This window comes from Carcharodon carcharias, chromosome 2 (genome assembly GCF_017639515.1).
Source record: "Carcharodon carcharias isolate sCarCar2 chromosome 2, sCarCar2.pri, whole genome shotgun sequence".
In the NCBI taxonomy this organism is placed as follows: Eukaryota; Metazoa; Chordata; class Chondrichthyes; order Lamniformes; family Lamnidae; genus Carcharodon; species Carcharodon carcharias.
Window position 1 is genome coordinate 213,820,469 of NC_054468.1, and position 26,599 is coordinate 213,847,067.

Below are 26,599 nucleotides of genomic sequence, written 5' to 3' on the forward strand. Positions count from 1 at the left end.
TGTGAGCAATTTTGGGCCCCATATCTCAGGAAGGATGTGCTGGCCCTGGAGAGGGTCCAGAGGAGGTTCACAAGAATGATCCCAGGAATGAAAGGTTTAACATATGAGGAACGTTTGAGGACTCTGGGTCTATACATGATGGAGTTTAGAAGGATGAGGGAGGATCTGATTGAAACTTACAGAATACTGAAAGGCCTGGATAGAGTGGACGTGGGGAAGATGCTTTCATTAGTAGGAGAGACTAGAACCCAAGGGCACAGCCTCAGAGTAAAAGGATGACCCTTTAGAGCAGAGATGAGGAGAAACTTCTTTAGCCAGAGAGTGGTGAATCTATGGAATTCATTGCCACAGAAGGCAGTGGAGGCCAGGTCATTGAGTATATTTAAGACCGAGATAGATAGGTTCTTGATTGGTATGGGGGTCAAAGGTTACGGGGAGTAGGCAGGAGAATGGGTTGAGAAACTTATCAGCCTTGATTGAATAGCGGAGCAGACTCGATGGGCCGAATGGCCTAATTTCTGCTCCTATGTCTTATGGTCTTATGATCTAACTCTTTCCACTGAAGGGTGCGAGTGGGGCTAGGTGTAAAATATCAGGTAGATGACCAAGAAGGTTTTACCAGAAAATATATAACATTTCAGGATCTATTAACCATAAGTATAATGGCATCCAATACAGGAGTAACAGATACTACACAGCATTTTGTGCCCAAATAATATTTTTAATGCACAGCAGAGGGGTGGAATGAGAAACGTTATTTAGCTCATCAAGCCAGTTCAAGAAACCACCTACAAATTTTACTTTTGTAGATTCCACAAGATTTTTCTAATCTCCTGAAGGAGCAAAGTAATTGCATGTAAAGCTTCTAAAAGCAAGATTCTGTGAAGTTTCTCTAGGATGTACAAGGTAAACTATGTTATTCAGCACCAGCAACTTATATTCTACATTATGGCCATTCCATGGTCCCAGCAGCAATGATCTGCAAACGACTCTTATCAATTGGCTTTCAGACTTCCATTAGATATTATATCAGAACAGATGGGGAAACATTTAACAAAAACAGTATTTAAATCATTAACCTAAAAATAAAGGTGATTGTTTTTTCCTCATATTACAGTCATGTTACTGTACATTAGTCTGCATTTTCCGTGTGAGAAAACCTCTGGAAATATTAACATACTCTTAAAGACCTTTTGTTCAGACTTCCAAAACAAAATCAATGCCAGTCACCCAAAAAAAAACTTCCATCAATGGGGAAAATAATTTTTTGATATGTCATGCCAGTAGATTAACAAATACATACAATACAGAAATAAAAATAAAAAAACTGCGGATGCTGGAAATCCAAAATAAAAACAGAATTACCTGGAAAAACTCAGCAGGTCTGGCAGCATCGGCGGAGAAGAAAAGAGTTGACGTTTCGAGTCCTCATGACCCTTCGACCAAACTGTTCGGTCGAAGGGTCATGAGGACTCGAAACGTCAACTCTTTTCTTCTCCGCCGATGCTGCCAGACCTGCTGAGTTTTTCCAGGTAATTCTGTTTTTGTTTCACAAAATACAGAAATCTGATGACATCTGGAAAGCCACCAGGGCTCCATTACGGACTACACAAAGCTGGTTTTGTTGCAAACTTTCCTATGAACTAATGACGTTTGAAGCATCATATATGATTCTATGCAGGATGTAATGTTGCAACTGTAAATCAAAATGACACAGATTTGATGAAGTACCTTGTAAGACATATGAAATAACTAAAAGGAGTGCTGCATTATTTGCCAGGACACATTGACCTATCTTGGCTCAAATTTAAAAAACACTGAATTTATTCTGATACACTTTTGCATGACTTGAACTTTGCTATAAATTTGATTCTGAAAATCTGCTTTACAATAATTTTGCTTTGTAATGCATTTACCCAGTCAGGTATTGTGGAAATGTAGCTCATGCAATATTTATACCACTGATAAGGCTTTACTTGCTAATCAGTCACACCAGGACTCCTTATTTTAATACAGCTATTTCTAAATCAGCCAATTTTAGTGTTTTCATTATAACATTGCAGTGTGTCTATTTTAAAAACTAATCTTAGATACATTTGCTATATGCTAAATATAACTAAGCCCACATCATTTAAAATCATGATGTCAGGTTCCAAAAGTATGCTGACAACATCCAGTTCTACCTCACCATCTCTCTCTACTTTGCCAAGTTGCTTGTCCATCACTACATGAATGAACAGAAATTTTGATCAACTAAACATTGCAAAAACCAGAGCCACTGTGTTCGGTTGCCACCACAAATTCTGTTCCTTAGCCACTGACCCCAACCTTCCTTCTCCTTGGCCAGTGTCTGAGGCTGAACTATACCATTTGCAACCTTGATGCCCTAAATGATCCAGGGATAAGCTTCCAACCATGTATCCACTTAATCAACAAGAGCATCTCGTCCACCTCCATAACATCACCTGTCTCCACCAATCTGGTGCTGACTCCTCATCCGTGCCTTTGTTACCTCTAGACCTGAGTATTCCAATGCTCTGCCGACAGCCTCTCGTCTTCCATAAACTTGAACTCATCCAAAACTCTGCCACCTGTATCCTAACTCACATCAAGTCCTGTTCATCAATCGTCCCTATGCTCACTGACCTAAATTAGCTCCCAGTCCAGCAAAACCTCAGTTTTAAAATTCTTGTTCTTGCTTTCAAATCTTCCATGACATCGCCCCTACATATCTCTCCCTTCTAACCTACTCCAGCTCTACAACTCTCTAAGCGCTCCTCCAATTTTGGCTCCTTGCACATCCCAAATTTTAATTGCACCACCATTAGCCACGCCTTCAGCTACCTTGGCCTAGGCTCAGAATTCCTTTCCTAACCCTCTCCACCTCTCCATCATAACTTAAGAACATAACAAATAGGAGCAGTAGGCCATTCGGCCCCTCAAGCCTGCCCTGCCATTCAATAAGATCATGGCTGATCTGCCCCGGCTTCAACTCCTCTTTCATGCCAGCTCTTCATAGCCCTCAATTCCCTGATATTTCAATAAAGCAATATACCTCCTCTTTAAATACTTTCAATGATCTAGCCTCCACAACTCTCTAAGGTAGAGAATTCCAGACATTCACAGCCCGCTGAGAGAAGAAATTCCCTCGCATCTCAGTTTTAAATGAATGTCCCCTTATTCTGTAACTATACCCCCTAGCTTGAGATTCCCCCACTAGTAGAAACATCTTCTCAACATCAACCCTGGCAAACCCCCTCAGAATCTTGTACGTTTCAATAAGATCACCCCTCATTCTTCTAAACTCTAATGAATAAAAGCCTAACCTGTTTAGCTGTCCTTGATAAGTCAACCCCTTCTTCCTCCTTTAAGATGCTCCTTAAAACCTCTCTCTTTAACCAGGCCCTTGCTCACCTATCCTAATATCTCCTTAATTGGCTCAGTGTTAAATATTGTTTGATAGTGCCTACTTAAGTGTCTTGGAGCATTTTAGCCTGGTAAAACACATGTTTTGCTGTTGTTGATGCTATAATATTCTATCAGAAACTGCTTCTCCATTTCTCCTAACAACCACTTTGATAAATATTCAAAACCTATTTCAATTGGCCTGTTGAAACATAAAATTGAATACTCTATTTAGACAATCACACTCAGTAACTTCTACTGGAGCTACAATTCACGCACAATCTGAGAAGACTCAGGACATGTTAATATTTATAGAACAACGTAAAAAAAAATTTACCAAAATTAATTGAGAAGCTAATTACTTTCAGAAGTAGAACAACTTCAAACAATTTAATTGGAAGTGTGCTTTAAGTGCATCAGGTAAATTCACTTTGACTTTTTACAAATGCTTGACCACAAAAGTGACTTTTGTTTTCTTTCTTCGAGCTAAAGTTTTCATCGCAAACTAGTTACTATTAAATGATGCAAGGTCCGTGTGCTGATTTAAAGTACTGTATCGCTGGATGGGCATATAAATTCTTGATGTATTCCTCAAAATGGGCACAAAGCAGTGCTCATAATCTCAGCAGCACAGAGGGGGCAGGGCTGTGCAAAGGGATTATTTTTAGCATACAATGGCTTTATAGAATGAGTGTTTTGCTTTTCATAAATATGTATTATAATTTAATGAAGTGTGTGGATATGTGAAAAAATTATATGGACGTTCAAAGGACTTTAAGCAAATTGAGTGACTTAATTTGTCATTTTATCATTACTTGGTGCATGCAAATTAACTTTGAAGAAATGAGCAACCTGATTAATTGACCTTGGTCCGGATTTTGCTAATAATGGTGAAGCTGTCAGTGCTCACCATTTTTACTGAGTAAAATTGGCATCAACTTTTGGAGTCTGCACATGTGCAGTTAAACACAAAGAACTGGAAGTTGCTGTCAGAGATACCCCCCTCCTCCACACGGTTCCAGTTTTTGCCGATGTAATCTGGACAAATCCCTATTAAGGTATGAATTTAAATTAATTACCCCTTATTGCTGCTCGAAAGACCAATGAAAAGCTTAAACCTTGTTCAGTCAGTCATAATTGAATCTTAATTCTGTTAAATTAAATAATTAAGTAAATTCATAATTATGTTAATATTAATTCATTCTTAAAATAATTAAATTAAATTACAGTTGAACAACCCCTTTGCCCCTAAAAAATTAATTTCACATGTGTGGAGTTTCATCCTATCAAATGTTGCAGATTTTTTTGAGCTTCTGTGTTTTTCCATTCAATACTCTACCTTAATCCAATGTGTATACTCAATCTTTATTTTGTTTTCTTCATAATTATTTAAATGAAATTTAATTCCTGGTTTGTGCTTCCTGCTTTGCTATCTGAATATTCTTCAATCTGATTAGTTGATCAGCCTGCCTGCTATTTGCCCTGTACACAGATAGCACAGGTCTCCTGTCGAGGTTACTGAATTCAACTGACATCGGAAAATTGGAAGTCTGCACTTGAGAGCCCACTGAACCTCTGTGAGCAGTTTCTTCCCAAGATAAACGTCGAGCACTGTTGCTTTGCCACTCACTGTAAAATTGTTTTACTTGTTATGTGAGATATCAAGTTGTTGAAAAATACTCAGCATCAATGTTATTTTCGGCAATGTAACACCACCTCATGAGTGTCTAATCATATTTTGTGAAGTTTTCAAAAGAAAGATCAATATTTACAATATACCTGACCATTTAATATTCTGTCCAATTATAATAAGGAAGGAGCTCAAGAATAACCAGAACAATGTAAGGCCACTCAGCCTATCAAGCCCTCATTGTGCTAAGTACATGTACGCTTCGTCTATGATTAACTTCCCTCCTCTCTCACCTATTATATATGAAGTAGTCATCTTGCTAAGGCAAAAAAAATCAGATGGGTGTTGTGAAATATCTCTAGAGCCCACAATTAATTTTAAAATCATTCATTATAATCTACTTGTTACAGTGATTTCAGTATTAATATTTTTACTTTAATTCAGAAAGTAATGCATTGAAGGTGATGTGGCATACTTGCTTCTGAAAATACAATCCAAAAGCAATTGTCTAGAAGTATCAAACATCTACCCAACCCTTTGTGAGGATCTGTGGTATACTAGTGGAGGACTGTGGCCTATTTTAAAAGGTTTTGCTGTGGGCAGAATTTTTCCATTAAAATTCTGTAAATTAGCATTTGTGGAGAAAACCTCCAAACAAGCAAATCAGTAAGAGCTTTACATTTAGGCCCAAATTTTCACTCCCAGGTTACGGAGATGGGAGAATTCCCGGGTCAGCAAACCTGACCTTTAAAAATGGAAGCTCGCAGTTCCAATTTTTGTTCTGGGGGTGGGGGGCGCAGGCTGGATTGGAAGTTGGCACTCCCTGCCCCCAACCCACCACCCCCCACCACCACCAACACCCCCCCCCCTCGCTCCCCACCCCCGCCACCTCTGTGCTCCAGCACTTTGTTGAATTCAATTTAAAAAATGCAAACAAAAAAAAGCCCTCCAGCCCTAACCCGCTCCCACACACTCCCCATGCGACCCATGCCAGCCCATGCCTCTCTACCCACCCCACAGCTCCTCATAATCCCTATCCCAACACATTCCCATCTACCCACCCCCCCCAATGACCCCTCATACATCCAATGCCCCACATATCCCTATGGCCCTTTATAGCCTCTGTGCCAATTTAGTGCCAACTCATGCCCCCATCCACCACCCTTTGCTCTTACCCCCTCCATGCCAACTCACATAGTATGCACCAAGGGCAAACCTCAGGATCCATGCTAACATAAAATAAATTTATGTTTGTTGATGACGTAGCCATTTTAAACAAATATCACTCTCAATGATGAAAAAGTCCAAAACATAGAAATTCCTTCAACTAATCTCTTATGAAAACAAATATTTCTATTATATAACCACTTGGTGCTGTCAGTCAAACTGCTCACTTGACATGAATCCTAATGTGGTAATGTTAATTTGTAAAATCAGTCATCACAGCACAAATCCTATAATGATAACCTTCAGCCTCATGGCAACAAACAGAATGAAATATCAAGCTCTGCATTTTTTGAACTTCAGACTGTTTTCAAAATTAAAGCCCGGCAGAGTTAAATCCATTGACAGCTTTGACAGTTCCAGTGAGTTTTGATAGTTCTAGTGAATTTTGACTTCCTTGACAGCTTGATAGTTCTTTAACAGCTTTGACAGTTCCAGTGAGTTTATGCACTTTTTACACACAAACATATTTACTTTTAACAATCCCAAAGGATGTCTTACATCCCTCAAATGATGCTTTACCTCTCCCAAAGGTGTCCGGGGACCATATTCAAAAGGGCATCTTCCTTCTCCAAAGGGGTACTCTGGCTATGCAAATGACTCCACCAAGTTCAGGCCAACTCTTACCTGGTCTAATCTGCACACGCTGGGTTTCACAATCCTAGCCTACGAAAATCCCACTTCAGTGGAAGTAGCTGACGATTTAAATGGCCAGCTGCCTCCATAAAATGTGCATGTATGAATCCCGGCCCAACTCCACTTCTGCCCCCGTGAAAACAGGAAATGCTGTGTTAGGGGACAGGTCTTAGGATTTTCAGCCATTTCCACCACAACGGAGAACCTCTCCAACATGGTGAAAATCTGGGCCTTAGTTTCCAATAATAGCTCATACTAGTCAAAGAATAAATCCTTATTTATATTGAAACCTATTGCAATAATAAAGTAATAAAAGTGCATTGCAAAAGCAGTACCTTTGATTTCTAACAACCTCATTAGGAGTTCTATCCCAGATTAAATTGTATTTAGTAACAACAGGTTAACTATCTGGTGACTAAAGGCGTTCAAGTATGGAGATCCTGGACCATCTTCTTAACAATTTAGACTTCATTATTTGACATATAAAGTAAATTCTGGGAACAAGCACACATGAAAAGGCCAATGTTTAAATAAGCTCAACAAAGCCATAACATAGAAAACAAAAGACATGGAAACTATTGGGCGAAATTGTCCCAGATATGCATCAAGTGCAGTAGCAGGGGTGAAAAATTATGTTTTACCCACCGAGCCACAAGGAACATGCTGTCTCATTGGCATGCAGCCTCTGAATCGCCCGCCATGCCATTACCTCACTCCGGGTGGCATATCTAAACTGCAGCCGCACAAAAGTTCTCAATGTTTGCAGCCCAGGACTACTCCAATGAAGACATGGCCCTGAAAGCCAAGAAGAGTTCAGTGACCTGTCACTGGAATGTCTTTTGGAGGCCTGCTGTTATGTCCTCCATGCCCACTCTGGCCACAGGAGGTCCAGCAATCTCACACTCTGGCTTGGGAGGCAGTGGCTGTGGTGGTCAGTGCCAATGCTGCACAGAAGAGGTTGGCCATCCAATGCAGAAAGAGGATGAATGATCTGATCCATGTCGCCAGGGTAAGGTAACCATCTGATTACTCTAAACTCACACACTCACAAGGCCATCACACATTCACTGGCATCTCACTCACTGCCAGCTCAAGAGACATCACCACTCTCTCTCTCTCAAACACACTCTCACATCTCCATCTGGCCTCACCTCCTCTGGAGACTGCCTCCTCAGCCCTCACCATCTTGAAGCCACTTGCACAGGTCAACATGTACCCCACACATACCCCGTGGTACCACCCCCTCCTTCCCCAATACAGCCCTCATCCTGTAGCTTCTTCCCTTGCCTAAGGCCATTTCCCCCCCATCCCCAAGAAAGCCGTAGTCCTGCAGCCATTGACAAGTCCCCCCTTATGGTTGGTCTGATAGGTAGAGACCTGCCCCTGAGCCCCCTTAGAAGTGATGTTTTGCTGCCTGCGAAGCCTGGCATTGATGACCACAAATGCTGCCAAAAGCAAGGTAGGCAAACAAACCTCAAAGTCCCAAGTGAAATGCAGCTCACCAGGTACATGTCGCTTATGTACAGTTGTGAAACATATGCATGGGGGGAATGATTCCGGTGAGTAGGTCTTATAACGAGATGCTAAAGTATTGAAATTAGGTTCCTGGCATGTGGCAGCCCACCATTGACAGTGGAGTGGGCAATCACTAACTGGTTTCACGCTATACTGTCCACTCACGCCCACTGCCAATGGGAGCAGAAAATTCCGTCCATTATTATTACATTGTCAACTTGGTATAGGTGAAAGAAAACTAGTCAACCATTTTGTTCATGGAGTGTCTTCGCACTGCAGGCTTGAATATTTCTAGTTTCTTCAGATGGTCATTATTTCAGAGCAGTTATGCAATAAGACATCCACATCAGCCTAAATTGTGCCTGGAACAGAACTTGCTCAGGGTGCTAGTCTTCAATGTATGTCTTCCAAACAAAATCCATGGGGCAGAATTTTCCAGCCCCACTCGCCGCCGGGATCGTCCAGTCCCACCAAAAGTCAATGGAATTTTGGCTGGGCTGCCGAATCTCCCAAAGCAGGTCCTACCACGAAAATCCCAGCCCACGAGTCTGTACTGTCCAGTAAATATTTTCTCTGAGAGGAGGGAACAACCCAGATGGTCTTTGCATGCCCCCCACTAATCAAACATCTCTGCGCATCAAGGCTAGTGAACTATTCCGTTGAGCTGATGTTGACTTATTAGAGGCAATGTAACTGAGAGAATGTCTTTACATACCATGGAGAGTGTAACAATGGTTTCTATATCATCATTCATCAATTGATTGCTATTACATGACATTTTGACTATAAGATCTCAAATTTTTAATGAACTTAGTTTAGGTTTTATGCACATTCCACAAGCAGGAAAGTACCGACTGTGGCACACCCTTGGCTGCTAAAAGATCTTCAGAGCAGCCACTCATTTTGGGCATAGCAATGATCTGGATCCCCACCCCCCCAACTCAGATTTAGATTGATGATAGTGCTCACAATGTTACAACATTCCAGTTCCCTCAGCAAATTACTAGGATTAAGCAGCAAACATGTCCCAAGCCATTTGGCTATCAGTGGGCAGCTTTTGATGATATCAAACAAGCCTCATCAATGAAATACTTACCAACCAATGACCAGCACATATGTGACTCAAATTAGTTTAAAAAAAGTCAACTTGGGATGTTGATTTTATCTACAATCGGTTCATTCATAAAATTGACAGAGACTCATCCAATTTATGCTTCTTTGCAGCTTGCCAGCATTTCTCCATGTTTTTGACTACTTCTTGTATGCACACTACTCTTAATATTGGCTCTTCACATTATGTCATGATTTCACATGTCCTGGATATAATCTAGGTCATACTTTAAAAGAAATAATCTCATCTTTCCTTCAGTGAGCTTCTTCACCTTTCACAATGTGTAGAATCTTTAATTAAATGTGAAATTACTAAATATCAGAGATAAAAAAAACTTAGGAGCAGCCATCACAATTTCAGAAAGCAATATCATGCTTGACAAACCTGAAGAAATGATAGGGGATTGCAGGATGCATGGACTTTCAGAGAGCCTTTAACAAGGCTAAGAGAGACAACACAAGAGCCTAGTGGAGAAGTTTAAAAGGTGTGGGATTAGGGGAAGGGTAGAAAATTGAACTAAAACTAGTTAGAAGGGAAGAAACAGAGTAGAAGCTTCAAAGTTGGAAATAGGTAGAGATGTCCCAGTGTCCTGCTCTCAGACCACTTCTGCTCATAGTGTATATCGACATTGTGAAGATATGGCTAGACGGAACTATTTCCAATTTCGCAGATGATACTAAAATAGAAGGCATAGTAAATAATTTTGAGGATCAAAGAAAGCAAAGAGAGGCTACTGATAAGATGGTGGAATAAGCAAAATAGTGGCTGATGGAGTTCAATGTCAGGAAACAGAAGGTAGTACATTATGGTTAAAAAATGTAATAATCATGCCTTGAATTGGAAAGGTTGGCTGATGTGAAAGGGCGGACGAATTTGGGGATTCTAGTTCACATTGCAAAGCAATTTGGGATTGGGGGTAATATACTGGCATGGATTGAGGATTGGTTAATAGACAGAAAACAGAGTGCAAGGATAAACAGATCATTTGCAGATTGGCAGGCAGTGACGACTGGGGATCTAATAGCAAGGATCAGTGCTTGGGCCCCAGCTACTCACAACCTATATCAATGATTTGGATGTGGGGACCACATGTAATATTTCCAAGATTGTTGATGACACAAAACTTGATGGGAGTGCGAATTGTGAGGAGGATGTAAAGGGACTTCAAGGGGATTTAGAGGCTACGTTAGTGGGCAAGAACATGGCAGATGAAATATAATGTGGAAAAATGTGAAGTTATCCACTTTGGTAGGAAAAATAGAAATGCAGAGTATTTCTTAAATGGGGAGAGATTGGGAAGTGTTGATCTCCAAAGGGATCCGAGTGTTCTTGTTCATAAGTCACAGAAAGCTAACATGCAGGTGTAACAAGCAATTAAGAAGGCAAATGGTATGTTAGTTTTTATTGCAAGAGGATTTGAACACATGAGAAAGGAAGCCTTCCTTCAGTTGTATGCAGCCTTAGTGAGATCACACCTGGAGCAGTGCATGCAGTGTTGGCCTCCTTATCTAACGAGGGATATACTGGCCATGGAGGGAGTACAATAAAGGTTCATCTAACTAATCGCTAGAATGGTGGGATTGTCCTATGAATAAAGATTGAGGAGACTGGTCCTGTATTCTCTAGGGTTCAGAAAATTAAGAGGTGATCTCATTGAAGTGTACAAAATTCTTACAGGGCTCAACATGGTAGATGCAGAAAGGATGTTTTCCCTGGTTGGTGGTGGTGGTGGTGGTGGTGGTGGTGGCGGCGGAGAGGTTCTAGACCAGGGGACACAGACTCAGATTAAGAGGCTGAGATTCAGGACTGAGATGAGGAAGAATTTTTTCAGAGGGCAGTGAATCTTTGGAATTCTCTATCGCAGAGGGCTACAGATTTCTATAGCAGTCAATAGATTTCTAGATACCGATAGCATCAAGGGATACGAGGATAATGTGGGAAGATAGCATTAAGGCAGAAAATCAGCCATGATCTAACTGAATGGCAGAGGAGGCTTGAGTGATCGAATGGCCTATTCCTGCTCCTATGTTCCTACAGCATATTAAAGCAAATTCAAATCGTTAATGCTATTTAAAAAAGCTCATAGAATACTGGGTCTTATGGCAAGGGGTAGAGAACATAAAATCCAAGACATAATGGTGAATATATATAAAACCCTAGAAAGGCCACAGGCAGAGTGCTGTTTTTGGGCTCCATATAATAGGAAGCATATTGAGGCCAGTTGACAAAGTAAGACAGAATTCCACAGTTTATAACATTTAGTTCACATTGTTACAACAACTTCAGACTGTACTAACCAGAAAATAGGACTTAACTTCAGTTGCAAAAGGTAACCTAACATTCACCTTTTAACAACTTTTCAGAGTGACAGCCATGGCTCAGTTGGTAGCACTCATGCTTCTAGAATCAGAAGGCTGTGTGTTTAAATCCCACTCCACAGACTTGAGTATATAATCACGACTGACATTTCAGTGCAGTGCTGAGAGAGTGTTGCACTTTTGGAGGTGCTATCTTTTCGATGAGATAGAAACCAAGGCTTCTCTGGAGAATATAAAAGGCCCCATGATACCATTTGAAGAAGTGCAGTGCAGTTCATCTGCTGTCCTGGCCATTATCACCTAAACAGATTATCTGCTCATTATCACAAATGCTGTATGCAAATTGGCTACTGCATTTCTCAAATTATAAGTGACTACTGTTATGGACAGGAGGGGGATTAATTTAAACAGCCCTGATTTCTCCTCTCACCACCCATCCATAAACAGAAAGGTGTTTTAATTTTGATTTCCCTCTCTATGAGCGTTGGCGAATTTTTCCCAACCCCTCAGTTTTGGTGAGATCCAATTTACATTAATCGCCCCACAGAAAACTCAATATAGGGTAAAATCAGAAGATTAGTTTATTTTACACACACTCAAGCATGGGAGGGTGTGTCACTATGTAGCCCCCAGTACATTCATTTAATAAAGAAAGGATAGAGAAAGAAAGAGGTACAAAACAAAGACCACAAAGAAAATAAGAATTATTGTATCACATGAGTCCAGAGTCCAGAATCAAAGGTCCAATGTGTATTCTTTCACCTGGGTTCAGCAGGTTGAAGACTGATGCTGGGTAATTCACTTTTCCAATAGAAATGACTTCCACAATGGGATAGGCATGTAGAGATGAATTAGTCTTGTAGACACTGGTATAGAAGTTCAGAAGATCCAGTAGAAACAGCGTAGATGGGGGCCAGGCATTCACCTGGACCGAGCCATTGTTCTGATCTGCTGCTTGCTAGATGGAAGATGGCAGTCTGCTTTGCAGCTCCACAAGGCAAGATAACTGGTTCTCCCAGCTACTGGGGGGGTGGTCATGTGAAATGACTCCCACTTCTCTACTTTGGTTTTGTCAAAGGATGTAGATTCCTTGTCTGGATTCTTGAGATGATTAATGTTTCAACCATTAATAATTTCAAAGGTGGTTTCAGAGTCATTTGTCCTATCAGACTCGTCTTCTCCATTGACCGGGGCCTGGCCTTAGAAATGTAAATGACCTTTGTACAATTCATTTGGATTTTACCTCTGCAGTCTCAGGGGCCATTACATATATTTGCTTGCTGTCTCTTCAGAGATAATAAGGGAGCAGCTGTACTGAATACCACTAAGTTCCTTTTGTTTGAGTCATAGCCAGTCATAGCTTCAGTCATTTTAAAGCCTTTGTCCAGATTTTAAGATTTTATAACTTAGCCATGCTGATATATATCTATATATATATGTAATATATATATAGTATAAAACTATACAGGAAGGTATTAGCCCCCAGACATCATGCTTCAAAAATACTTAATTGAGTATAAAGTGCTTTGGGATGTCATGAAAGACACTATATGAATGCAAGTTCTTTCAAGTCTCAAAACATTTTACACAAGGCATATAAAAGTTCATTCTCCCCCCACCCCTGCCTGCTCCCCACCACCACAACATTCTCCTCCTCAAGAGAGCAGGAACATGTCTGTAAGCACATCCACAGATCCATCAATGTCACTGCTTGTTTGACTCAAAGTGCAATCTGGAAAGACACTTCTGATATAAAATTGGGTGGCGAATCTACATTCAGGATATTTATGTCCATTATCAGGAATTGTCCTTTAAGTACATTTTAGGAATGCAATGCTATGTAACCAGATTACAGTTAAATCACTCTTATCACTGCATTTGCAGTGCACAGACAGTTCTTATCACAAGAATATTTTACACAGAAGAGAGGTGTTAAAATAAAAGCAATCTTCAGATGCATTTAACAAACATTAAAGAAAGAAAATAAGCCAAATTTAATATTAAGAAGCTTGAAAATTCATTTGCTAAGGACTAAAATTAATCATCAATGACTCTAAAGCTCCAACTTATTAAAATATTGCTCCATGATGCAGACTGTTTTCTTTGAATATTCATGTTTTCAGCTGTACACTGGGACATATGGTAGTATGCAAAAGAAAGATTCTAAGCTACCAGTCTATCAGCTAGTGTTAATTTGAAATGTTGAATGCTCAAAAAAGTTATGTACATATATTTGCTTGCTGTCTGCTAATAACTGCAATACAAGTTATCACACAAGTGTAACACAAAATGTGTACATTTTGCCACACAGTATTCTGTTCATAAGACTTGTGTTAGATAATATGTTTGTAAATAGTTCCTGAATTTCTTATTAGCCCCCACAACTGGGGTTTAATGCAGCACTGCCAATTAAACATTTAACATATTGATCATATATTCTATAATATTACCAGAGGTGTGCCAAACATTTCTCACTCACTGATGATGTGACAGTTACTCACTTACTTTCCAGGAGCTATGTACTTCCTCTTCTTTCTTGTTGTTCCTCTTGTACATTCGTCTGTCTTTCTTTAGGTATTTCCCTCACTCACTCACTGCTCTGTTTAGCTTTCCTAACATTCTTTCCTCCCACTGTTCTACAATTTGCTTCAACCAGGACAAATTGACCTCCATTGACACTGACTTCTAATGGACAGCAGCACCAATAATGTCTTATCAATTATTCCATCTCCAAGCAATATGAGGTACCATATTTTTAATGATAAAAAGCAATTAAAACAATTTTGTTTCAACAAACACAAATATGCTTTTAAACGAATAATACAGCTACACGACAGATTCCATATTCTCGGCTAAGTGTGGCAAATCACTTACTGGAGAATATATAGGTTCCCAACATGTTCTCTGATCAACTCAGGAGGAGGAAAAGTACGAGTCGTGTCCTGCATACATGATAAATCTATCAGTCCAGAGATGTTTTTAAAAGGGACGAAATGTCATACAGAAGCAAAAAGATTGGCAAGATAGGAACTGCACAATAATTGATCTTACAATAAATATAAACTTGGTCAACTAATTAAAACAAAAATTGTGTCTGAAGTTGTTACAGCTGCCCTTAGCAGTTTCTTAAAAACACACTATTGGATGATACATTTGCAAGATTATTTATTTGGAGTTTCTACTGCCACCTTACGTGAAGGAAGGCTGAGGAGTGATTATAAGAATGTTGCTTCCTTAAAGTTCAAGCATATTTCTTGAACATAAGATATTCAACTCATTTGTTACTTGAATACAACAATGATGTTTTACTCCATGACAATGAAAACAATACTAAATCGCAACTTACAATGGAGCAGCAATTGCTTAATAATTATAAAATATGGCATTAATTCAAAATTGCTGAAATTACTTTTTCATCTGTCAACCTGTATACTTTAGTATTTTATATACCCACTGCCAGGACCATCAAAGTATGGTGATCTTTACTAATTTTTGAACAAAAGGTTTGTCCCTTTTTGCATACTTTGGTTCAGATCTTCCTGTGTGACTGAGGTTTCTCTCCAAAACGTTTTGGAGAATGATATGTGCCTATTAGGGTCAGGCTAGCTTACATGTTTATGGTGGACTCCCAGTGTTGTTAGTGCTTCCTCTTGGGGAATCACCTCGAGCGGGGATTTAAAAATAACTGTGGCTCTTGCTACAACACAGGGTGGCCAGGGGGGACAAACATTTTAAAAATTATTCCATGTCTCCCTCATCACCTAGCGCAGTCAATCACACAGTGATTGATTGCATTAGGCAAGGTGGCCAATGCATTTTGAACTCTTCCCCTCTCCACACCCCATTTCCTTAGTCACACTAACACTGCTAATGATAGAAATGGAATGTTAACATGTTGAAAGCAGAATATCCCAAGGTGCCTTTAAAAATCACATGGATCACACAATGTTCTATACCATGAACTCCCATGCCTGTCCACTCAAAACCACCCGAAAAAAGCATAAATTGAGAGGAAACTCTGATTAGGTCACCTGCTTTCCATTTTGAAACTTATTGAAGGGAACAGCCTCCATCCTAAGATAGAAAAAACCTTTTTGGTGCACCGTGGCATAAACAAAAGAAGCAATACAAAAGTAATCAGAAAGAGAATGATTAGTCTAGTTCACTTGCATCCATGCCAATCATTGTCACCCAGGGCTTCTCAATAGTTTAATTTCTACAATCCACCATGCCTCAAATACTTAGTTCCTTCTCCAGTTTACCAAAAAGGAATGCCTCAAATAGGGTAATTAAATTTTTTAATGATATATGTGCAACATCCTGTCCCATAACTCTTGACCTGGTACCGTATTAAAGTAGAATGTGCCTGCAAAGAAACATTTTATGGAAGAGTTCCAAGAAGAAGACAGCACTGGACTCAGTGCACACTGTTCAGTGAATATTGTGGGAAATGTTGCTAAACAAAGGAGGTCCATACACACCAGGTTGTGCAAAAGCAGTTGTCATCATCAGTGTGGCTCCAAGGTCATCGGTGGAATGCAGAATTAAGAGAATAAGTATAGTTCATTTTGCAGGCTGATATGCTCGAGGGCAAAAATTAGTAGCCATTCATTATACCCTTTATAGGTAATGATTAATCCACAGACATTAGGAATATGTATTTTTTTAATTTAGAATATGTTTTTCATGTTTATTTGCATTGCATGCAGATTATTATTGTATTATTATTGTAACAGGATTATCATAACTAGACTGAAGATGTGCAGATTTCGCATATTGCAAGACCAAGGCGGCCAAATTTACCCAGGTTGAGCTGTACACAGCCTTTATAGCTATACATTTTTAAAAGTTTATTGCACCTGGTTAACATAGTGAATTAACATACAGCAAGCTTATTGACAGATTTTGAGATTTGAATTTGAGTTGGTTCCACATTTGAAGTTTTCAGCATACCAAGTGTTTACTTATTTGCATGTTTTATAGGTTAGTAGAATCTGAGTAATTTTTCAATGCTGATACATGGCTGTAGGTGTATACTGAAATCAGACTCCAGCCTTCCCTGTTAAAATAGTACCAACAGCAAATAAATCAATGGGATTTTTATATTGCATACGGATTTCTTTTAATCTGAGCAACTGATTATATGTTACAAACATACACCACAGATTATAAGGAAATAAGGTTTCATTCACAATATGTTTTCGTTCAAGGTCATTTCACCCCCAAGTTCAGCCATCCGTTGTGAACAAAACCTAGGGTTAATCCCAGCCAAAATCTTCATTAGCTAACACAATACTGTACAGGCTTGTCTGATGTCTTGTTTGTGTAGCCCCGTTGCTGTCAAATATTGCAGCGTTAGCACTGCTTTACAGATACAGTAAATCACTAAACTTCTAATCCAGTATAACACCAGTTGGCATTCGGATTATGTGCGGTTAAATATTTATATAAATTCCTTATTCGAACCAACCTTCAGAAACTTCGTAAATGCCCATTCTAAATCACTTAAGGTGACACGGAGCTCCTGCTGACCCGTGAAAGATGTGTATGCATGACATGCCACATCCCTGATCGGAAATACAAACACTTTACAACTCGATGTTTGACCCTCAATCTCATGTTAGATTTTACACCTCAATAAATCGCACTCACTCTGAGGTACATACAGTATTAATTAGCTCGTTTTATGCACGATCTTTGAGCATGTTTCCATTGCATAGACGCATGGATTAAAAATGCAACGACCCTTCTGTTTTATCAGTGTATGTTCTGTGAAAATTAACTGCATCGACCCGTGCAAAGAACAAGACGATCAAAAGAGCCCAGGCACTGGATAGATTTCTTGTTACAACTGGTTTGCAAGACAGATGTTTACAGCAAAACGGGGCAACTGCATTGCTTGTGAACTGAGCAATCAGCAGCAGCACGGTGACTGCGTGTCTGCAGCATGAAACATGCTCATTAGAGCAACTCTGGGCACCAAACCTAAATCTCACCTCTGTCCATCTGACAGAGCCCAGATAACAGCGCACATTCCCTAACAGGCACCAGAGCGGCAATGGAATACCAGCATCCCACTTACTCTTCCACTAACCTCGCAGTGTTTGTTGGGGAGGTGGGGAGGCAGTTTAGAGGAAAAATGCATCAATACTAACTCCTGCCACTGACTTCGATCAAATTATTAACACGATCACTTGTCACATAACCCGCCCTGGGATATAAAGGTTCTTTAACAGGCGCCACTTCGTTTTGGTCTCTCTCATCGCCCTAATAATATTCTTTTTTTTTTTCTCCCCCATCCAAGAAATGCATCAAACAGTAGAAGCTTCCCATTTACTGAGGGAATAATTTGATACAAAATAATTTGATTCAAAAGCACCGCAAACAGAGCCAACAGCATGCAGTTGGTGACAGCGCATCAATAAGTGCAGTGCAGGACTAATACCCATTGATTCAAATGCGGCTAAAATAAATCCACGCGTCCTTTAACGAGGGAGGGGGGGGAGAGATAGGAGGAGGGAAAGAACAATTATTTTATACGTACGTAAGTAAGGTGAGGGAAATGAGAATAATAAGGGGGGGTGGGTACTTACAGTTCGTAAGAACTGAATTTCGTCTTCTCCTTCTCCCACCTCAGCCATGACTGCAGGGAGGGTGAAGTGGGTTGGGGACGGGAGAAAGCGAGCGCTGCTGGCTGGCTGGCTGGCTGCGTGTCCCCTGGATTACGGGCTCTTATTACAGGAGAGCTGCAAATCCTCCGCTCTCCACCCCCCCGCCGCCTCTCCGCTCGGGAATTCCACGCGCACGAGCCCGGGACGCGCGCCCATGTGCGTGCGAGGCCGAGGGGCGAGGCGCGCCCGCGCGCGCGTGTGTGTATAGCCCCCGCTCGCGATCATGCGCGCCCATCGCCCTCTGATTATTTTCCCTCGATCTTAAACTTTGCCGCAAGCTTAAAAAATAGAGAGCGAAAGCCCAGCACGGCGGAGATGCAGCGCCTCTCAGCCGCAGTTCGGGAGGGAGCGGGGTGTGGGGGGGGTGGGGGGAAAACAAACTTGTGAGGAAGGTATGCACCCAGGGTGCATCTCCTTAATATTGCAACTAAGAATAAAAACATATGTCATACATTTTCTATGACTCTGTGCGCTGGCTACCTCATGGCTTACACCAATTATAAAAATTACCCCCCACCCCCTCCGGTTAAACAAATTGTGTTGGGGAGTAAGAGGTTGGACCAGATATTGTACAGGTTTGTAGGTCCTAATGGTATTTCCTCTGAATACCCGAGCTGGAGAATAAGGAAGAAAGATTTGTATTTATATAGCGCCTTTCAGGATTATAAATCACCCCCCAAAGTGTTCTACACCCAATGAAGTACTTTTGATGTGCAGCCACTGTTGTAGTTGAAAGGCAGCAGCTGATTTGTGCACCGAAAGCAATGTGATAGTGACCAGATAATGTTTTTAGTGGTATTGATTGAGGGATAAATGTTGACCTACTCTTCCTCAAAATATCTCAGTACGAAAGGAGAGACAGGGCCCCATTTTCTCATCTCATTTGAAAGCCGTTCCTTCTGGCAGTGCAACAGTCCCTCAGTACTAAGGTTGCAGATCTGAAGAAGAGTCATATTCGACACGAAACATTTACTCTATTTCTCTCTCCGCAGGTGCTGCCAGACCTGCTGAGTATTTCCAGTACTTACTTTTATTCATTTAGTAGAATGCTGGAGCATCAGCCTTGATTTTTGTGCTCAGCTCCTAGAGTGACACTTGAACCAACAACCTTCTAACTCAGAGGCGACAGTGCTACTAAATTGGTGATGATTGTCACATGTAACTTCAAGAGTGAAAGAAGCCAGTAACAAAGGCTTTTTAAAAGAAGTTTGGCAGCATAAATTGACTTCCTGGAAGTTTGGAAGTGCATAGCCTTTGGAGAGGATCAAGCTGCAGTCATATCAAATTTGATCATACTATAGTACTTAAAGCAAAGGTTAATTTCACGATTGAAGGACTGAAGAAGATTGAATTTCAGCTACATAGTCATGGCACAAGCTAAAACTGGAGTTTTCAATTTATTTCAATTCAGAATCGGATGGCCAAATCCCAAACCCACTATGAGCAAACAGCAACTTGTATTTATAGACCACCTTTAATGTAGTTAAAAGGTCCCAATCACTTCACAGGAGTGACTATCAAACAAAATTTAACACTGAGCCACAAAAGGAGATATTAGGACAGGTGAACAAGAACTTGGGCAAAGAAGTAGGTTTTAAGGAGCATCATAAGAGGAGACATAGGAAGAGAGGCAGGGAGGTTTAAGGTGGAGGAGGGAGGTGGGGTTGGGGGTGGAGGGATAGAGGAGGTGTTGGGGAGTTGGAGGGATTCCAGAGCTTAGGGTTAGGCAGCTGAAGTGTCAGCCACCAATGTTGAAAAGTTTAAATAATGGTTCTGAAGATGAGTCCTATTGGACTCAAAACACTAACTCTATTTCTCTCTCCACAGATGCTGCCAGACTGCTGAGTTTTCCCAGCATTTTGTTTTTATTTTAGATTTCCAGCATCCACAGTATTTTGCTTTCATTTTAGTGAAAAGTTTAAAATTGGGGATGTGCACAAAGTCAGAATTGGAGGAGAGCTGAGATCTCAGAGGATTGTAACGCTGAAGGAGGTTAAAAGAAACTCCACCCCATTGTCTTGAGGTTAAAAATACTACTGGCATAAGTCTTTTGATCCAACTAGTAATATCATAATATCCTGTACTGATAAATCATAACAATACAGGCAATTGCCATAAAATAATAAGATTACACCCAAAACTCTTTGTTCATCCCAGACAGACAATGGGCTAGAATTAGCTACCAAAGTAACTGTAAGGCTATTGACATTCACCAATATTCATAGATAAATAGTTCAGCAACTTCAGGTAAGGGGTAGACATGTGGTTAAATGCAGGTATCCAAACGCTGTTGTCTGACTGTCTGCCTAGTCTGCCATTAACTTCTTGAAAATGGCACCTCATTGTCTGCCCCACCATTAGCACCCATTGAATGTCATAACATTTCTGTATTTACATAGTAACCAAAATAAAGCCACAAAAGATGTATAGAACTTGTAATTACAAGTGTAAGCACCATCTTGACAGCATATTGGCCAGGATTTACAATTCCCGTTGCAGGTGAGATCAGAAAATCCCAACCATTGAGTGTTAATGATTGCTATTGAGCCTCTCTGCCACTGAAAATTAACTATCATAGGAATAAAAATAAAAAACTGCGAATGCTGGAAATCCAAAACAAAAACAGAATTACCTGGAAAAACTCAGCAGGTCTGGCAGCATCGGCAGAGAAGAAAAGAGTTGATGTTTCAAGTCCTCATGACCCTTCCACAGAACTGAGTGAATATAAGGAGAGGGGTGAAATATAAACTGGTTTAAGGTGGGGTCGGGCGGGGAAGAGAAGTGGGGGGGAGGGTGATTTGGTTGTATGGACAAGCAAGCAGTGATAGGAGCAGATAATCAAAAGATGTCACAGACAAAAGAACAAAAGAACACAGAGGTGTTGAAGGTGGAGATATTATCTAAACGAATGTGCTAATTAAGAATGGATGGTAGGGCACTCAAGGTACAGCTTTAGTGGGGGTGGGGTGGAAAGAATAGCAGGGCATAAAAGATTTAAAAATAATGGAAATAGGTGGGAAAAGAAAAATCTATATAAATTATTGGAAAAAACAAAAGGAAGGGGGAAGAAACAGAAAGCGGGTGAGGATGGAGGCGGGAGGTTAAGATCTAAAGTTGTTGATTTCAATATTCAGTCCAGAAGGCTGTAAAATGCCTAGTCAGAAGATGAGGTGCTGTTCCTCCAGTTTGCGTTGGGCTTCACCGGAACTCATAGGAGTGGTGTCTCATTCCTTAAACTTGTGAATTGTTTTTAAAAACATGAAAAATGCATATTTGCAATTTAACAGTTTTTCTTACTTTCTCCTGTCTCCTTTTTCCCTCCCTTGCTTGATGCAATTTTTCGTTCCCACTCTTTTTTATCCTTCCATGCCTGATTTGATATTGAATTCACACCGCCCCCCCTCCTCTTATCAGTTCTTCTGCAGTTCATTTCCCAGTCCTTAACTGTAATTGGTAAGGGAGATACCCTATTGGTTTCCCTATTCACTCAGGTACCAGATGCCCTGCTTCCCTCACTGCACAGTTATCAACTCACACTTTCAGCAACTTAGTAAGCAAATAAATTTGAGCTGAAGGGCACAGGGGGAGTCTAATTGATGGCAAATGTCACTAGATGCCCTGCTACAGCAAAATTTGAACTATGAATAGCTAATAAGGGTGGCAGCTAATGACTTCCTGAAAAGGAGAGGAGGAGGAAACCAAGGGCTTTTTTTTAATTGAATGCATAGATAAATGAAGCTTAATTGGTCAGAAATGCTAATCAGTACTGTTTTTAGCTTCAGTTTTTTTCAGGTTCTTTTCCCTTTAAAAGTCTGCTAAAGTAAGGTGTTAAAATAATGAACATTGATAATACACATGACATCAAGAAGAACATCTTCTAATCAGAACTGCTTAGCAAGACACCTTTATGAAATGATTCTGAAAATAAGACCATATCTTACTGACAGAGGGTATTGTAAATAAATCAACCTGGCTAAGAAGATCAAGGATTTTACTTGAGGGATTTCATGCTTCCTAAACAGGTAGGAAGCTACTCCCATTCCAGACCTACAGTCCCCTCAACATGTTGTGTTGAGCATAACATGTTTCTCTAGGAATTATTGCCAGGGCTTAGGTGCTGAGTGTTCATTAGACCTTGAAATATAATCTTTCTGCTTATGCGTAGGCTACCCTCAATATTTTTTAATGGACTTATCTGACCTCATAAAAACCTGAAAAATGTTAAGTAACACATTAGATGCTTGCTTCCTTATTCTTATTCACAAGAATCATGAAATTCCTAAGGACTTGTGTCAGTAATCTAACTCTATGTCTAGCCACTTTACCACAGTCATGAGTTTTTATGTTGAAGCATTGCCGGAACTATTCCTTTTAAGCAGAATCAAAAGCCACAATCTGTGGTGGCACAATGCAGCAAGTGCAGCTTGCTGGAGCATCAGGTTAGTCTTGTATACCTCCTAGTGGCTGGCTGAAAACTGACATTAGCAATAGGGAACAGCTCAGCTGCTAGCTCTCTTAGGGAATAGTGCATGAGACCAGAGGACCTCAAAAGGTATGAGGATAAGCAAAATTAGGCAAAAAGACACCATTATAGTGGGTGCACAGGCTCAAATTTAAGCCCCTCTGCTACTGAGTTCCTGACCAATGGTTCACCCAACAATATGTTGCTCTGGAGGCAATGAGAAACAAAGGGCAGGCTGCTGTTAAAATTACCCTGATTAAGAGCAGTGTGGTGCCCAAAAGTAATCTGGCCATCCTCTCTCAGCTACAAAGGCTCAGGGGAAGCTCAAATAACAGGAAAAAAAGGAAGAAAAATGTATGCCGTTAAGAAGGTGGCAAAAATACACGTATTTAAAATATATTCTTACTGAATTGCAAAAAGAGCAGGCTGTTACCAAACAGCTAGAAGATTAGATAATAATTCTGTTTTTCCCCCCTTCAACATCCTGCATGAAAATACAGAATTTACTGGAAACCATTTAGGGCAGCATTTTCCCGTCAGCGAGCGGGAGCAGGGCCCGCTCGCCGATGCATAAAATGACGCGCGGTGACATCTGGCGGGCATCCCGACGTCATTTCACATCATTCTGATCCTCATTTTGGCCCCGTGCGCAGTGGAGTCGGTTGTGCGCCTGCCGAACTGTCAAAGGCCTATTAAGGCCTGTTAAAAGCTAATTAAAGTACTTAACTGAGCTGCCCATCCAACCTTCTGGGTTGGCGGGGGGGCAGGCGAAGACCCCAGGCAGCCTTCACATTTATCATGAAACCTCATTCACGGGCGGGATGAGGTTTCTTGAAGGATTTATTAATTAAATAAAAAATTTTGAAAAAATTAATTGACATGTCCCAGCTCATGTGACACTGTCACATGAGGGGACATGTTTTAAAAGTTTTTATTTCCTTTACTTAAATTTTAAAATCACAAGATTTTAATCAAAAGAGCACAGGGAACCATTCAGGCAACCACCAACACCACCCCCCCCACCGCCCCCACCTGCACAGGGAGCAGTCAGCGTTTCCAGGTGTGCGTCATGATGGGCAGGCCTTAATTGGCCCACCCGCCTAAAATGGTGGCGCATCCCCGATCAGGGGCGCGATCGGGTTCACACCCACCCCCCCAAAACGGGGAGAAATTTCTGCCCTTAGAGTAAGACAACATCTACCACAACGGAAATTAATTGTCATACCTGTAGCCAGCTTAATTATTTTGCTAGTTTTAAAATTAGTGGAGAAATTCCAAAGACCAGGTTAATGAGTCAGTTGCTTTGTTACGAAATAAAGTTACAAAGTAATATAAAATGAAAGAACTTGCATTTATATAGCATGTTTCCCATGCAAAGTGCTATGCAGCAGGCAAATTACTTTTTAGTCACTGTTGTTACATTGACAAATATAGCAACGAGTTTGCATAACAGCAAGGTTCCACAAACAACAGTGAGATGAATGACCAATTAATCTATTTTGGTGGTGTTTCTTGAGAGATGAACTCCCTACTGTTCTTTGGAACCAATCCATGAGTTTTATAATATCTACCTGAAGAGGCTGATGAGGTCTTGGTGTAACATCTCATCCAAAAAACAATTCAGCACTGTTTCTGTACTACACTAATGTTGTCCATATTGACTATATGCACATGGAATGGGGCAGATACCATGGTAGTTGCAATGAGCCGAGCTGAGAAAATAATGGTCTGTAAGTTTTGAGCTCCAGAGCAGAGTAACTCCAGAGTACCCCAAAGATGCACTGGGGAACTGTGTCCCCCCGTTCCCCAGGGAAGGATTGCCTGGCAATTGCCCGGGGAGTTCAAACTTCCATTGGGCAATTGTCCTGCGATAGGAACCACTCGATTTAAATTGCAAACTTCAGATGGTTCTGACTGTTTCTTATAGTAATAATTACCCAGGAAAAGTTGGGAGAATTAAAACTGCTTCTAGGTCCTGGATAACTATTCTACTGACCACCCCGCCACTCTCCCCAAACCTCCCCAGGTCCCCCCATGGGACCCCCCCCCCCCCCCACCCCACCCCCCCAACCACCTGACCCCCATCCCACTGAGCACCCCTTTACTGGCCGACACCCCAGACTGACAACCTGAGCTCCCTCCACTGGCCACTTGACTACCCCACTCCCCACCATTGACCACCCAACACCCCCCCCATTGTCCACCCGATGATCTCCCCGACCACTTAACCTCAGCTCTCCACCCCCAACCCTACCCACTTACCTTACAAACTTACCTTCTCTCTGGTTTCTGAAAGTCGTTGGACCTTTAAACTTACGAAAAATGCTGTAAAAAAGGTGGCATGGCTTCCTTCCCTCTGACTCTGTAGCCCTCAACTGAAGGCCGCAGGAGCGCGCTGCACTACACAGTTCCTGCCCAGCCTGAGTCGCAAGGTCGGGCGAGAAAGGATCGGCTGGATTTCAGGGTGGGAAGGTATGAGCAGAGAGGCAGTCTGACTCTGCCACTCTGCGGAAGTTCAGGCCCAATGTGTACTTCTGCCTTTCTCTCTGTGGTTGAGTCTGTAACTAATGTTTTGACTTGATCTACCAGCATGCGTGTTAACTTAATTCTTTCTAAGTTTGCCTTCCTACCAGCATTTTTAACAAGAAACTCGTCATTTCTTCATTTGCTCTTTCATTGCTGACTAAAATGTTTCCCACATTTTGTTCTGTAGCTCTGATACTAACCATGCAGACTAAATATGAAATAGAGAGATTTTGTACCACTTTTTCAAAACCTTCAGCATTTTATAAAATACTGATTCAACCTGTTTCATGGAAAACTGAGCCAATTCAGTGGGCCATTTGTTTCAAAAACAATCTCATTGTTCTTTGGCAATTTATGCCAGACTCCAAGTATGAGCAAGCGCTTTTTTTCAATAGGAATATAATCTTCTGGGTAATTTAATTATGTTTTTTTCAAACAAAAATTACAGTACAAGTTTACCCTCAAAGCTTAGCCAGGCTGAACCTACAATATTCAAGAACAGACATTAATAGCAATTTTTTGTGGAAGAAATGTAAAAGAATCACAGAGAATCCAAAAGGAAAATGTCATACAAATCAAAGGAAAGGAACCTCAGAAATAGGTGTGATGGCTTGGGGATTTGTCTTGTTTCACTTTATAAAAGACTCGATTTTAAAACATTTTTTCATGGAAGCTTCCTGATTCACTGCTCTGGTAGGTCAGTTGGGTTACACACATTCCCAAACTCAGAGCCATGTAAGTAAGCTGTTTTCTGGTGTTGTTAATTCCTTCTGAGGAAATTTTGCATGACCATAGGCTACACATGGGAGGCAGAGGCTTTCTTATCTCATTGTTCAAAAATTGCTTTTCCATCATGGTCTGGCAATGACTTGTTAAAGGGACAAAGAACTAGCATGGAGCAACTTACATTCCACCCATCCAGGAAGATGTAATTGTTAAAACTTGATTATCTACCTCCGAGAAGGGATCAGAGCTATTTGGGTTTGATGACCTCTGGGGGCCTGAATTTGTTATATCAGGCATTTCAGACAATGTACCTCAATTTGATGCTTGGCATATGCATGCTTAGAGCCTATCTGGCAGAAAGATAAAGCCTGGTGC

The 26,599-nt window shown here is 40.8% G+C and overlaps 1 protein-coding gene across 1 annotated transcript in view; it reads right to left on the reverse strand.

The window, feature by feature from the left end:
* The window catches only part of ryr2a (ryanodine receptor 2a (cardiac)), an 806,696-nt gene extending 788,096 nt beyond the window's left edge, over positions 1–18,600 (reverse strand). The window contains exon 1 of the mRNA XM_041213076.1: positions 18,433–18,600. Coding sequence (XP_041069010.1) covers positions 18,433–18,480 — 48 coding nt within the window. The 5' untranslated portion in view covers positions 18,481–18,600. The remainder of the gene's footprint in view (positions 1–18,432) is intronic.
* Between the last annotated feature and the right edge of the window lie 7,999 nt (positions 18,601–26,599).